Source organism: Aquarana catesbeiana, linkage group LG05 (genome assembly GCF_042186555.1).
Source record: "Aquarana catesbeiana isolate 2022-GZ linkage group LG05, ASM4218655v1, whole genome shotgun sequence".
Classification (NCBI taxonomy): domain Eukaryota; kingdom Metazoa; phylum Chordata; class Amphibia; order Anura; family Ranidae; genus Aquarana; species Aquarana catesbeiana.
Genome location: NC_133328.1, coordinates 393,095,191 through 393,111,249, shown reverse-complemented (window position 1 = coordinate 393,111,249; position 16,059 = coordinate 393,095,191). Strand labels below are relative to the sequence as shown.

Genomic DNA, 16,059 nt, shown 5'->3' with positions numbered 1-16,059 from the left:
AGCTGCAGCAAGCAAGGCCAGCAGAATATTAGCATGCATTAAAAAAGGTATTTATTTAAAGTGGTTGTTAAGCCACAATGTGAGCTTTATATCGTTCCCTCTGTTAGATAAAAACCTGTATCCTAGTGCCTGTGATTTAAAAAAAAAAGCAGATTTCTACCTGTTTTAACGTGACTCCCAGCTCTCTCCTCTCTGTCTGATAGCTCCAGCGAGCGGGGCCGAGATTACCCCGCTGATGTCAGCCAGGGAGGAGAGGAGGAGAGAGCTGGGAGTCACGTGATTGCCGGGAGGCGCTGTTTTTTTATAAAGAACAGGCACTAGGATACAGGTTTTTATCTAACAGAGGGAATGATATAAAGATCAGATATTTGTAGCAGCGGAGAGAGGAGCAGAGCGGTGCTAGTGAGAGCTGACAGGTAGGGAGGGGAGGGGGGGAAGAGGGAGACACAGGAGAGCTGCAGATAACAGAGGCACGTAAACTGACCACGGTGTCTGGGCTCAGCAGCCATGATAAACCGTGGTCAGTTTACAGAGGGGAGGGTATTGCCAGGCAGGATCAGCAAGGTATTTCATGTGTTACAGGGGACAAAATTAGACAGCACAAGCACTGTGCTGTATAACATGCTTTAAGGGAACAAGATCCATTTTTTATTTTAGTAAACACTTTAAAAGATAAAACTATAATTCTACTGCTTTACAAAACTCTACTTCAGCTACATCTTGAGTATGCATCCTTTTCATGTTACCAGTCCTCAGGAAGGATGTATCAGAACTGGAAAAAGTCCAAAGATGGGCAACAAAGCTAACAAGAGGGCTGGAGGATCTCAGTTATAACTACAATAATTAAAGTGTTTTTTAACCTAAAAAAAAAAGATCCTGCTCCTTTAAAGCATGTTATACAGCACAGTGCTTGTGCTGTGTCATTTGACCCCCTGTAACACCTGAAATACCTGGCTGATCCTGCCTGGATCTGCCCTCCCCTTTGTAGTTTACCACGGTTAATCATGGCTGCTGAGCCCTGACACCGTGGTCAGTTTACGTTTGCTCTCTCCTCTGTCCTCCTTTGTGCTCTCCTCCATCCTCTCCTCTGTGCTCTCCCCCCTCCCCTCCCTGCCTGTCAGCTTGGTGTCTATGCCCGCCTCCTCCCCTCCTGCTGCTGAAATTACTGATAAATGTTTACACTATCCTCTTTGTTTATTCATGTAATCTGCTTTTTTCAGTGGGCCGATCGGTGCTCACATGACCCGCAGCCTCTCTCTTTCTCTCCTCCTCCCTTCCTGACTGACATCTGCGGGGGGATCCTCGGCCCCGCCTGATGCAGCTGTCAGGCCGAGGGAGGAGAGAGCCGTCGGGGTACGTGAGCACTGATCAGAGCTCTGAAAACATGTATATAGCTGCATTTTTTAAAAGGCACATACACAGGTGCAGATTACATGAATAAACAGAGAGGATAGTGTAAATTTTACTTAGTGGGTTAACAACCACTTTAACCTCCCTGGTGGTATGATTATTTTAGATTTTTGCGTCTCAAAGCGGTACCATTATTTTGCATGGAAATTTGGCGTTTTATATTGTAGGCCTGTAATTCTTAGCAATAACACACTTAAATCTGTCCACCAAGAGTCTAGTAGATATCCCGGGTATGATGAAGTTTGAAACACAAAATCATAAATTATAATATAATAAATAAATATAAATAATTAAAAAAAAATATATAATAATAATAAAATAAATTTCTCCACGATTCACTATCGCTCAATTCTGCAAGTGTTCTAATTTACTATTGCTGTTTTCTAGCTGGTCTACAGCCACTTTTGATGTACAGGGACACTTTTTGGTTGCTATGGACAATCTCAAGTTTCCAGGCAGAAAGAACAGCAAAAATGATATAAAACTGCATGCAGGGCACTGGACAAAGCACTGGGGACAAAAGGGAAGTGAAATGATTTCAGTACTGTATGTGTTATGATTTTTACATTTTTTTAAATTTGCCGCCAGGCTCCACCCCTGTGCATTGCGACGCTCGGAGCCTGGCACAGAGAGGCTCCGGGCAGAGGACAGAGCCCCCAAACAGCGCGGGGGGAAATCTCAGGATCCTGGGAACAAGGTAAGTAACCTGCACCAGGATCCTGAGATGTAATCCCGAGTGTGGCTTGGGGTTACCGCTAATGGTCCTGAAATTTAACCCCGAGCCACACTCGGGAATACCGTCAGGGAGGCTACACTTATTCTTCCTGGTGAAGAGAAGCTCAAGGGGGGATATAATAGGATATACAAGATCTTAATGGGGATTCCAGAATTGGGAGGAAACTATTCAGTCTCAGGTCACTCATGAATACACATGGCCACTGAATGAAGTTGAATGTTAAACTAAGTAAGGGTTTTTTTTACTGTAAGAGCGGTAAGGATGTGGAACTCCCTCACACAATCAGTAGTTGCAGCGGGCAATGTTGTTAATTTTAAAAAAACTCTTAGATGGACAACTTATTGAACACAATATCCAGGGATATGGCAAATTGTAGGGACATAATACTTACACACCCACCCATACAGGTTGGACTGGATAGACTGATATATTTATTCAACCTTAACAACTAACTATGTATGTAAGGTCAATGTTAAAGAAATGGTCAATGTTAATTGGACATAACCCAAGATAGATTACATTTCTATATGCAGCCATAATATTTCAATAACATGCAACAATCAACAGAGAGAGACCCTTATATTTTATATTTAGTTCTTCAAAAAAGGTCCAGTCACAAATCACACAGCAGGAATGCTCCTCAATTGTTGGTCTCTCCAGCAAATGAAAGCTTGATAAGGCTATTTAATCATAATTGCATTTACAAGTTAAGCAGTTGAAAACAATCCTGCTATGCTTATTGAAGATATAACAAACATTGTTGAATGCAAACACTGGAGTGAAAAATACATTATGCCAACGATGGAAAAAATAATCGAGCCTGCCAAAGATAGCAGGTGCACAGGGATTGCAGTGAATCATCAAAGTGCAATAAACCATGCCAGTGGCAATAACTAACTAAACAACTAAATTTTAGAAATGTAACAACATATATGTAGATAGGAAAGTGACAGAGAGAAAAAAGACAGAGAGGAGAAACTAACATTGGCCTTGCACTTTAAAGATTAAAGAGAATGATGGTCTTTCTAATTTTCCACAGTACAACAGCTTTAAATTGTTACTTTTTTGTGAGATTTCTTTCATTACCTCTGATAACAATCAATGATTATGCAGCATTCTTGAATTTGATTCAAGAATAGTATTTTTTTCCCTTATTCTTGCCAATTAAAGCATTTTTCATCACCAAAAAAGGGCCTTCATGCTCACAAGTGTGTATGTGACTGTGTGTATATATATCTATCTATATATATATATATCTATAGATATATATATATCTATAGATATATATATATATATCTATAGATATAGATATATATATATATATACAGTATATATATATATATATATATATATATATATACACACACACACACACATTACATTTATTTATTACAAGTACTTGTATAGCGCAGTCAATTTACGCAGCGCTTTATATATTGCACATTGACATCAGTCCCTGCTCTCGAGGAGCTTACAATCTAAGGTATATACTTGATACACTGTATATGTTTGTATATATTGGAGTTGGTTTACTAAAGGCAAATGTTGTATGCTGTTCACTTTGCGAGAGAAGTTTCCTCTAGCTTAGTGAATATGGTGAAAATACACTTTTCATCAAAAAATACCCAATCACATGCAAGGAAAATAAAACATACAGTATTTTGCTTGCAGATGATTGGATGATGAAAGATAGCAGAGGTTTACCTCATTAATTAAGCTAAGGGAAAAATCCCTTGCAAAGTTAACAGCCTATTTACCTTTAGGAAATCAACCCCATTGCGTTTATAGTAGACATTATTAATAATAAGATGAATTATTAAATCCTGCTTTACATTGTTGTCTCAGGAGCTAGACAAGAATAAGGTCACCCCTCACTGTTTATTGGGAAGTTAGAGTTTAATCTTACTGTCCATGTGTGCATGGCATTCCCAATACAATACATGCCACTCCAAAGCAACTGAGAGGTTTGAGGCATCGGACTCGCAGATAAGCTCATGAGGAGAATAAAAGAAGAAAAACTGATTGAGTTCCTCTAAATGAGGAACAGTACTTGAAGGGGCAGTTTGCTCGGACGTTGCTCTTGCTCTCTCCCTACCGAAGGGGCTCACAGATACCACCATCGCCACCTATTTAAAGAAGCTGGTATAAGGTCCTCACAGACTGCCATCTGTGCTTCTTCTGGATGACATCATAGTCTCCAGATGATAAACCATAACGCTTTCATCTTGTACTCACTTCCATAGGCCCATAGTTTCAGCTGCTATCCTACTTCTATTGTCATCACACCATAAAACCCTACTGGCCATCACAACAATCAATAAACATGCATTCCAAGGAGAAAGTTTGCCCACATACATTGTAGATCCTTACAGGTTTACCGTTTTACAAGACAGCATTTAAAGGGAAACTCAACTCCATACCCAACTGTAAGTTTATAATCTATAGCATATTGTCTTTGGTATATGGTCTTAGTGTATTGTCTTTGAGTTGTTTTAGTATATTGTCTTTGAGCTGTAAACTCTTCACAATACAGCTCGGGAATAACTGAACTGTAAATAAAAATTTTGAACATTAAAAAAAATCAAAAAACAAGAAAAATAAGGGTAATTTTCAGAGGCAGTGTATGAATTGTGGGAGTTCTTAATAAACGGAGGAACTGTAAGTGTTGTGTATTAAAGTTTGATGATATAAAAACTGACAAAAACAGTACTTAAGTATAGAGAAAGGATGGGGATAAAGCTTTCAGCATTATTTATTAAACCCCTTTTTTATGACATTTCATTTAAACGTTATATGTAAATGCACATTGTTTCAGACAGAATAGTGAAAAAGATTATTATTATTAAAAAAATACCTTGCAAGTTTGATCGACTTCACAGTTGTAAGACAGAAAGATCATGTTGTGGGGCAGGGCATAGTTACATAGTTACATAGTAGGTGAGATTGAAAAAGACACAAGTCCATCAAGCCCAACCTATGTGTGTGATTATATGTCAGTATTACATTGTATATCCCTGTATGTTGTGGTTGTTAAGGTGCTTATCTAATAGTTTTTTGAAACTAAAGATGCTTCCCGCTGAGATCACCACCTGTGGAAGGGAATTCCACATCCTTGCCGCTCTGACAGTAAAGAACCCTCTACGCAGTTTAAGGTTAAACCTCTTTTCTTTAATGAGTGGCCACGTGTCTTGTTAAACTCCCTTCCGCGAAAAAGTTTTATCCCTATTGTGGGGTCACCAGTATGGTATTTGTAAATTGAAATCATATCCCTCCTCAAGCGTCTCTTCTCTAGATAGAATAAGTTCAGTGCTTGCAACCTTTCCTCATAACTAACATCCACCAGAACCTTTATTAGCTTTGTTGCCCTTTTTTGTACTTGCTCCATTTCAAGTACATCCCTCCTGAGGACTAGTGCCCAGAACTGGACAGCATACTCTAGGTGCGGCCAGACCAGAGTCTTGTAGAGCGGGAGAATTATCGTTTTATCTCTGGAGTTGATCTCCCTTTCAATGCATGCCAATATTCTGTTTGCTTTGTTAGCAGCATCTTGGCATTGCATGCCATTGCTGAGCCTATCATCTACTAGGACCCCCAGGTCCTTTTCCATCCTAGATTCCCCCAGAGGTTCTCCCCCCAGTGTATAGATTGCATTCATTTTTTGCTACCCAAATGCATTATTTTACATTTTTCTACATTAAACCTCATTTGCCATGTAGTTGCCAACCCCATTAATTTGTTCAGATCTTTTTGCAAGGTTTCCACATCCTGCGGAGAAGTTATTGCCCTGCTTAGCTTAGTATCGTCTGCAAATACAGAGATTGAACTGTTTACCCCATACTCCAGGTTGTTTATGAACAAAATTAATAGGATTGGTCCCAGTACAGAACCCTGGGGGACCCCACTACCCACCCCTGACCATTCCGAGTACTCCCCATTTATCACCACCCTCTGAACTCGCCCTTGTAGCCAGTTTTCAATCCATGTACTCACCCTATGGTCCATGCCAACTGACTTTATTTTGTACAGTAAACAATTGTAGGGAACTGTGTCAAATGCTTTTGCAAAATCCAGATACACCACATCTACGGGCCTTCCTTTATCTAGATGGCAACTCATCTCCTCATAGAAGGTTAATAGATTGGTTTGGCAAGAACGATTCATCATGAATCCATGCTGATTACTGCTAATGATACCGTTCTCATTACTAAAATCGTGTATCTAGTCCATTATCATCCCCTCCAAGAGCTTGCATACTATTGATGTTAGGCTAACTGTTCTGTAATTCCCAGGGATGTATTTTGGGCCCTTTTTAAATATTGTGCTACATTGGCTTTTCTCCAATCAGCTGGTACCATTCCAGTCAGTAGACTGTCAGTAAAAATTAGGAACAATGGTCTTGCAATTACTTAATTCTGTTCTCTGTTAACCATAGAGATGCTTCCTGTGATGTGTCATAAGGATAAACACAGCAGTTTTAGTTACAGAAGCCCCCCAATTACCTTGTGAAGACTGAGGAGAAGAATAAATTCAATACCTTCACCATTTCCCCATCCTTTGTAACCAAATGTCCTTCCTCATTCTTTATGGGGCCAATATGGTCTGTCCTCCTTTTTTACTGTTTACATACTTAAAGAATTTCTTGGTATTTTTTTTTGCTCTGCTCCGCTATGTGTCCTTCGTGTTCTATCTTAGCTGCCCTAATTGCACCCTTACACTTCTTGTTGCATTCTTTATAAAGTCTGAATGCTGTTGATGATCCCTCAACCTTGTATTTTTTGCTTTTATATGCATTTTTACATTGGAGTTAAAGGGGTTGTAGACCTTCACAGTTTTTCACCTTAATGCATTCTATGCATTAAGGTGAAAAACATTTTTTAATGCAGCAGCGCCCCCGAGCCCCCCTTATACTTAACTAAGCCCCGAAATTTGTGCGATGGGAACGGGCACACCAGCTCCGGACGGTGTCTCGTGTCCTGATTGGATAGATTGATAGCAGCGCAGCCATTGACTCCTGCTGCTGTCAATCAAATCCAAATGATGTGGGTGCCAGGGGCGGGGCCGAGTCATACAATTGGCAGCTATGGATGCCAAATGATGGACATGGGAGAGCGCTCGCAAGGTAACCCCCCGGGAGAGGGCTTCTCCTAGGGGGTTATCTGACGCGGGGAGGAGCCGCAAGGGCCGCCGGGGGGCCCCAGAAGAGGAGGTTCGGGGCCACTCTGTGCAAAACGAGCTGCACAGTCGTGGTAAGTATGATATGTTTGTTATTAAAAAAAAACAAAAAACGAACCCTAACAGTCACTTTAAGCCATCCAGGACTTTTATTCGCTTTTTTAAATTTATTACCCAATGGGATGCATTGGCTAATGCCCTTATTTAATATGCTCTTAAAGCAAACCCATCTCTCCTCTGTGTTCTTCGTTCCTAAGATTTTATCCCAATTCATGCCTTCTAATGAGGTTTGTAGTTTAGGGAAGTTGGCTCTTTTGAAATTCAGTGCCTTTGTGTTCCCCGTATATTTCCTATTTGTGTGATTTATACTGAAGCCAACTGACCTGTGATCGCTATTTCCTAAATTGCCTTGTATTTCCACATCCAGGTCTCTATTGTTTGTAATCAGTAGATCCAGTAACGCTTTATTTCTAGTTGGTGCATCTACCATCTGAACCATAAAATTGTCCTGCAAGACATTTAGGAACTGGTGAGCCTTAGATGAATGCGTGGTTCCCCCTGCCCAGTCTATGTCTGGATAATTAAAATCCCCCATTATGGTAACACTTTCCATCCTTGCTGCTAAGCCAACCTGTGATAGGAGATCCATCTCCCACTCCTCCCTCAGGTTAGGGGACCTATAGCATACTCCCAGTATTATTTTCCCCTTAGTTTCATCCCTTTAGAGCTCTACCCATAAGGATTCCACCTCCTCCCTAGCTTCCTTAGTGATGTCATCTCTCACATTCATTTGTACATTATTCTTGATATATAGGCATACCCCTCCCCCTTTTTTTACCCTCCCTATCCCTGCGATAAAGGGTATACCCTTAAATGTTTGCCAGCCAATTCAAGGGTAACCTGGCAGGTGGGGAGGAAGTATTTAGGGCAAGAGGGGAGGAAGTCTATAAAATAAGTGTAGAGAATATGTTATGAAGCAGAGGCTGGGTGGGGGGTGGCAAAATGGTGATGGTGTGTGACAGAGTCTTAAGAGTGGGAGACTGCAGAGAGATGAGCCGGGTAGGAAAAAAAATGTTGAAAACAGGGGTAGGTGGATGATCATGTAGGAGGGTGGTGTTGGGGAGGGCAGAGTATTTAAAGGACATAGGGTTGGACAAAGTGATGAAAGAGGGACTGCAGAGTGGCGAGTGGGGGTGGCGAAGTGGTGTGAACAAGAGAAGAAGCTATATCATGGTGAGATTGCGCACATACACGGTAGGGGGTCAGCCTGTACTGCCACTACTGTGGTATTATGATCCTATACATATGTAGTAGTGGTAGCCCAGCTACCGCCATGCATGCGAGGAATCTTGGAATCATATTGCTTGTGGCCATTCAGGAGCATTGGAGTAAAACTCATCTTTCCCTCCCAATGTTTAAACCATAACGCACATGTGCGACAAAGCCTGGGACTGCATGCGCCATTTTGTACAACAAAGCTGCCAACAGACAGAGCCCTGACACCACCTTGCTAAAGTCCAGGGTGAAAACTTAAGACTGCCTTTGGTAAGGTACATTTTTTGTAATCTTAACTAAACAAGCATTTGATATCTTTTTACCAAATAACCTACTGCTTATCCTTTATTTTTATTATGAACGTGCATTCTGATTTTTAACCTGAAAGTACGAGGAATCAAAAACACCTATTTACTTCCTGTGTTCTTCTCTCAATATAACTACAGGACTATAGCATTGTCTCATATCTCAAATATGCTTTCATGCATAAAGAACTAAAAGAATGGAATACATTGGGGAGCATGAACAGCACTGCGTCTAGAATCCCTTATTGTCCTAAAATGTGTGATGTTCAATTATGAATACTTGTTCTCTGCCACTTGTGGAATCTTGCAAAACCAATCAATCTGTTTTGTGTAGATGCTATTTTAAATTCCACAATACAAAGTGCTCAGAAGAAAGTTTCCTCTTGAACCATGCATCACTGAATAGCTTCCTTTTCTGCTCAAATAAAAGAGATTAGAAGGGTTGGGATTACATAACAGACAGACCTGACACTAGATACAAACACAAAGTGACAGAATCTTGGGTTTCTTCTCTTCTACACCACAGAGAAAACTCAGTGCACAAGAGATATTTTGTCAGAGCATTTATATTAATTCTTATTAATTTTTCTTACGTCCTTAATTGTAAAGGCTGAGTCCATGGAAAACAATTCCATTTTAGGAGGGCACTACGACCAACTAGGTTTGCATAATATATAACAATGGTGCAATGTAAGACCAGATTTGACCAAACCCAAACTCCACATAAGCAAAGGGAACTATTACAGCCAGGGCCAGTACAAGGGGTAGGCAGAAGGTGCGGATGCCCTGGGCGGGACCATTTACTGGAGGAAGGGGGGCGCAGTAGAGGCCATGCTACAGACCGCTTTGATCTGTGGCTGCAGCGCTCCCCTCCCACCTCCTCCTCTTGTTTGACACACAGCGCCGGGAGCGCTGTGTGTCACACAGCTGGGTCTGTGTGTGTGTTCGGCGGCGCCGTAAAAAGGACCCGCCCCCCTAGACTGGCTCATGTGGTAGCAGATTGAACCAGTGTTCCGCCTATCACACGAGCCAGTCTAGGGGGGCGGGACCTTGTTATGCTGCCGAACACACACATAGACCCAGCTGTGTGACACACAGCGCTGCAGGAGATGTCGGCTGTGTGATCCATCCAGGCAGGCTATGGTGAGTCTGCATTCATAGGTAAAGTGAGGCTGAAAATATGGTCAGAGAGAGAGAGAGGCTGCGATTATGGTCACACAGGCTACGATTATGGTCACAGAGAGAAAGAGGCTGCGATTATGGTCACAGAGAGGCTGCAATTATGGTCACAGAGAGAGAGGCTGCAATTATGGTCACACAGGCTGCGATTATGGTCACAGAGAGGCTGCGATTATGGTCACAGAGAGGCTGCAATTATGGGCACAGAGGCTGCGATTATGGGCACAGAGAGGCTGCAATTATGGGCACAGAGGTTGCGATTATGGGCACAGAGAGAGAGAGGCTGAAACTATGGGCACAGAGAGGCTGCGATTATGAGCACAGAGGCTGCAATTATGGGCACAAAGAGAGAGGCTGAAACTATGGGCACAGAGAAGCTGCGATTATGGTCACAGAGGCTGCAATTATGGGCACATTGAGGCTGCAATTATGGGCATAGTGAGGCGGCATTGATGGGCACAGAGGTAGGCTGCATTTGATGGGCACTGGTGAGACTGCATTGATCTCTTGTATCATGTCTGCAGTCTCTGAGGGGAGTTTGCTTAATTAGCAATGGTATTGGTAATATGCAGCAGGAAGGGGGTTAATGCACTGTCACTGATGCATTAGTATAGATCCCATCATCTGTAGGCGCTGTAGCTTTTCACAGGGGGGGGCGCAGTTTTTCATCTTCGCCCTGGGCACCGGATGACCTTGTCCCGGCACTGATTACAGCCATGACTGTCTTTTAGGATGTTACAAAATAACATGGTGGCTGCTCAGGTCCATCCACATTGCCGCAGCTCTAATGTCAACAGGACCAAGGCATAACCATGTGCCAACCTTTTGGCTTGCAGTTGCGGTATAATATTGCAATGCAAAATCCCCTCTGGGATCGTAAAAAGAAGAAAAAAGCAGGCATTTAGGAGGCAGTATCGCCCGCTGAATGCCTGTAAACCACCTCTAAGCCATCTCTGAAAATCAATCCACCATGGATAAGATTTCAGGGTTGTGTTTATAATCACTGCATGTGTGAACTAGATCTAGTTCAGAGAAGTATCAGGGTGGGAACAGCAGGACAGGTAAATATTAACAGTTTGCTTTCAGAGAGTTTTTTAAGCTTTTAACATTGTGAGAGAATTATTCTTATTCTTTTGCTTTTACCTAAAATTTACAATTAACATAACCCTCAAATTAGACTATGGATATACAATCAATTATTTACATATTCTTAACAAGCAGAATATGAGATTTAAAAAAAGCCCTCACTGACTTCTGTTGCTGCAGGCATGGGTATGTGGTCACGAACACACCCTGTTTGCATTGGAGGCCACGCACCCATCCCTGTAGTCTGCCAAATAGAGCACCACAATGTCATATAACACAATGAACTCAATAAGCTGCCTTAAGGTAATGCAGGCTAATAAGGTGGCTAATGCGCCAAAGCGAACCGCAAAGACGTGAAGGGACCCCAAGGAGAAGAAGTAATAGAAAAGCACAATCCCATTATGTTGTCCACTCAAGAAAAAGTGACAGGTTCTCTTGTCAGTAAACACCCCCCCCCCCCCCATCTGCTGATACCTTCGCTGTTTTGGTTATAATTTAAAAGAAAGCAGAGGATGAATTTAAAGGTCTCATCTAGGATATGTCTTCACACAAACCTCAAAACTCCCCTAGGGCCTAAAATAAAGGGGTCATTATATAAAGGTATGTAGGTTTGCTGCATTGTGCATTCTCTCTTCATTCATGTGAGATGAGGTGGCCACAGGCAAAGTTTTCTGCGGTAAGCTGCACATCTGATGCAATATGCATTGATAGCAAACACAAGGAGAATGCATTATTCAAGCAAGCAGTATGTAAAAATGAATTTACTTTATATTCAACATAATTGTAAAAATGTATGAAATTCAACAATCTCATATGAGATGTTGCCAATGTTAACAATAAAGATCTATATTACCACTTTCTGGGTTTAAGACAATCCACAAAAACTGAATCCAAATGGAAAAGTGAAATTGACAATGCATTTCTAAAATTGAGTCATCATCTAAAGGAAAATAACTGCGCCAAAAGCTCCTTGTTAATGTTCCTTTGATAAACAACAGTTGAGTAGAATGTATTTTATATACTATAAAAGTGGTACTCTGCTAAAGCGACCACAAAACATAATGCCCATGAAGTTTTTAAAAAACAACTTATTTCTTTGGATCAAAATACTTTTTTTATGGCATCCCTATTTCCCTAGCAGTCATTAAAGTAGAACTATAGGCAAAACTTTTCTTTTTTTTTTATCATGTTGGATAGAGTAAGGGGGAGTTATAACCCCTGTAAGGTTTATACCCCTGTAAGGTATCATGTTGGATAGAGTAAGGGGGAGTTATAACCCCTGTAAGGTTTATTTTTGCCTTCTGTGTCCCGTTGGGGAGATTTCCCTTCACTTCCTGTCCCATAGCCAAACAGGAAGTGGGAGGACATCCCTGCAAATTAAGGGAATCTCTTAGTGACACTTAAGTCACCAGAACTAGTGTCTCCTTTGGAAGATTTCCCCTCTATTACTTTTCTGGGGACAACCCAAAATGTGGGATTTTCTTTTGACTTCAATTAAAACAGTAAACAGGACAAATAAAGAGGGTGAATCTCCCTAACGGGGGCACAGGCAGCAAAAAAACTGACAGGTGTTCTAATCCATCTCCCCTCTATTCAAAAGGAAAACAAAATTTTTCCTTTAGTTATACTTTAACTTGGGAAGAATTCAAAAACTTAGTAGCCATTCTCAGTATATCAAAATCAATGATGGTGGGCAAACACAAAAAAAAAACGTACTGATTCCCAGATTAACAAATTCTGCTGCTTATTTACTTTTAGAGATTCATATGCGAGATTTGCAAGATGGCAGCCAAGCCAGAAAAGCTGTAGACAATATTGTAATAGAAGTAGATTTACTTAATAGCTGTTTAAATGTCTCAATGTATTAACAACTTTGTCTATGGACCCGGGATGGCTGCAATATCAAAATATCTCTGAAATTAGAATCAATAAAACATTTTGTATTTAGACTGGAGTTCCATTCAGTAGAGGAACTCCATTCAGCAGGGCTAGGCACCTGGTCAATTGGAACTTTAATCTTCCACTTCAAAAGAGATCACATGATTAAGTTCATGGGTTTTCAGCAATAGGGCCAGCAGCAAAGGGAACTTGGAGGAATGCTTTTTCCTGAAGATAAGTATTTTAGGCCCTCAACTGTTAATTTCCATCCATCCCACCCAAGAGTGCTACCATGGCTTTGTGAAAAGCCATGAAATGATGGGGCCCCATACAGCCTACCTGATATGACCCCCATTCCTAACCAAAAGTGACTGAGCATATAGATTTATCAGTCCCTTTCTTTCCAGCTTCAGCAGCACAGACTAATGAATAGGAAACGCTGTGAAGCTTCTTGCTCATTCACAAACTGAAGCATAGTAAATACAGTTTACTATTCTTCAGTGATGAATGGACAAGGAAGTGATTGATACTGATCGCACACTGTGTTCTTTCGGGAAAGAAAGGGGCCAGTAACTAACATATCAACTGGCCCCTTCCTCCGCTCTCTATCCTGAAGCATCCTCCTTTGTGCTTGCAGCAGCTGCCGGTGGGAGAGGAGGGCAGCCAGAAGTGCTGGGGTGGAAAGGGGTGCATGTGCTAAGACCAATCTTCCTGCAGTGCTGGCGTGCTGCAGGGGGGGGGGGGGCAGAAGAGGATTGGTGGCTGCAATAAGACAGTACAGCTGACCCTTGTGCTAAGCAGTTGCCCAAGCCCCTCATTTGAAATGATAGTGCTCGGACCCGGTACAGGAGGGCTGGCTGTACTGCCTTATCAGGGGCTCTGGATAAGACACAGAGGTTGATTTACTAAAGGCAGATAGACTGTGCACTCTGCAAGTACAATTGCTCCAGAGCTTATTAAATGAGGTAAAGCTTCACTTTACAAAGATTTCCCAATCACGTGCAAGGAAAATTTTAAAAAACAGCATTTCTGCTTGCACATGATTGGATGATGGAAGTCAACAGAGCTCTCCCTCATTTACTAAGGCCTGGAGCAACTTGCAAAAGTGTACGGTGTATTTGCCTTTAGTAAATCAACCCCACTGTCTAAGCTTAGAAGCAGGCACTCCTATACTTCTTGTAGAGCTAGAGCTAAGGTTCCCCAAGGCTGTGGCTGGACGGTAATGGAGTATCACTGATGAGATCACCACTCTGCTCTCTACTACATTCAGAAAGCTCAGCACTGTGCAGTGCAGTGGAACCTGACTAGCTCAGTGTGTCGGTCCCACTTCTCCTATTCTAGGTATGCAGGCGTTATAGGAGACTGATGTCAAGGAAATTGGCGTTACTTTTCCCAGCTGTATGTTCTATTAAAACATTTATTGAATCCAAAACTAGACTAAATGGTGGCTTTTGACATCTACATGAAATTCAGTTAAACAGCAGAATATAGGGCGACTTGCACAGTATTATTTACCTACCCTCTTTCCCCGAAAATAAGACAGTGTCTTATATTAATTTTTGTTCCCAAAGATGCGCTAGGTCTTATTTTCAGGGGATGTCTTATTTTTCAATAAAGAAGAATACCAGCACTGTTTACCAGTATTTCTTGTACTTTAGACCCTTCAGCAGAAAAGCAGACACCCCCTAAAGTGACACACTGGATCAGAGGGGGGGGGGATTGAAATGGGGGGATCACTTAAAATGACACAGGGGGGATCAGAGGGGGGAATTAATAAAAATGGCACAGGAGGATCAGAGGGGGGGGGTTACCATTTTAGTACCTCCTGTGCCATTTTGATTCCCCCCCTTCTGATCCTCCTGTGCCGATTTGATTCCCCCCCCCCTCAAATCCACCATGTGTCATTTTTAGTCATTTTAAGTCCCCCTCCCCCCACCCCTGTGCCAGTGGACAGTTTAGTCTCTCCCCCTCCCACCTTCACCAGACATCCCCCCCTCACCTCAGTCACCCCTGTGGCGGTGAGATTCCACACAATGTGCCCGACTCCTGTGTCTGGCAGCGGCGGCGCGGGCTCTCTGACGGGTGACGTTCCCCTGCGCAACATCAGGGACGTCACTCGTCATCCAGAGAGCCCGCCGCAGCTCACTGATTTAAAGAGACCTCGCACTGCCTGAACAGCTGCGGCCAATCAGTGAGCTGCGCGGCGGCGCCTGCCGCTACGGTCCAGAGTCAGACGCCTTATTATCGCGTGGATGCCTTATGTTCGGGGGATGCCTTTTGTTCGGGGGATGCCTTATTATCGGTGGATGCCTTATTATCGTGCCTTATTATCGGTGGATGCCTTATTATCGGGGGATGCCTTATTATCGGGGAGGTCTTATTATCGGGGGGATGCCTTATATTACAACGAGAGGCAAAACTGGAAGTAGGCCTTATTTTCGGAGGATGTCTTACTTTCGGGGAAACACGGTAGCAGTCTGCTGAGGAATAGGCAGTGCAATGACATGGGCATAAAGAAGCAAGAAAATAAAATACCTTTATCGTAGATTTCTTTTAAAACTCCTCTTTTAATAAGTTCATCTCTGCTCTGTCTCATTGAAATCTTTCGCTCTAGTGCTACAAAGAAGAAGAAAAAACATTTAACAACCCATGCTAAAACATAATCATATCTACACAGATGTACTCTTGAAAAAATAAAAATACATTCTTTATATATACGTTCTACTTTCAAGAGATAATCAGTTAGCTAGCAATTTTTCCTGTTTTTTTGGTTTTATATATACTGTAATTTAGTTGATAAACACAAAAATACCACAAATATTTTAAAGGTCGTCATCAAATAAAATTATTAATTTTGTTCATAAGTAGATCATTTCATTCATATTAGGGCATGTGTGGCATTCACCATTCCAGGCATTAATTTGGATGCATTCATCTTGTGGTTATGATACAGTTGAGATACTTCTTATTTCCTTCTGAACTGTTTCTGACTGGAGTTCCCTGAGTTGCTGTTGCCTT

General features: G+C 41.9%; 1 protein-coding gene across 6 annotated transcripts in view; it reads right to left on the bottom strand.

Moving 5' to 3' along the window:
• Positions 1-16,059, bottom strand: part of PHACTR1 (phosphatase and actin regulator 1) — a 508,271-nt gene that overhangs the window by 82,567 nt on the left and 409,645 nt on the right. For all 6 annotated transcript variants that reach the window (XM_073631073.1, XM_073631075.1, XM_073631076.1 and 3 more), the window contains one exon: positions 15,577-15,657. In XM_073631073.1, the coding sequence (XP_073487174.1) occupies positions 15,577-15,657 (81 nt within the window). The remainder of the gene's footprint in view (positions 1-15,576; positions 15,658-16,059) is intronic.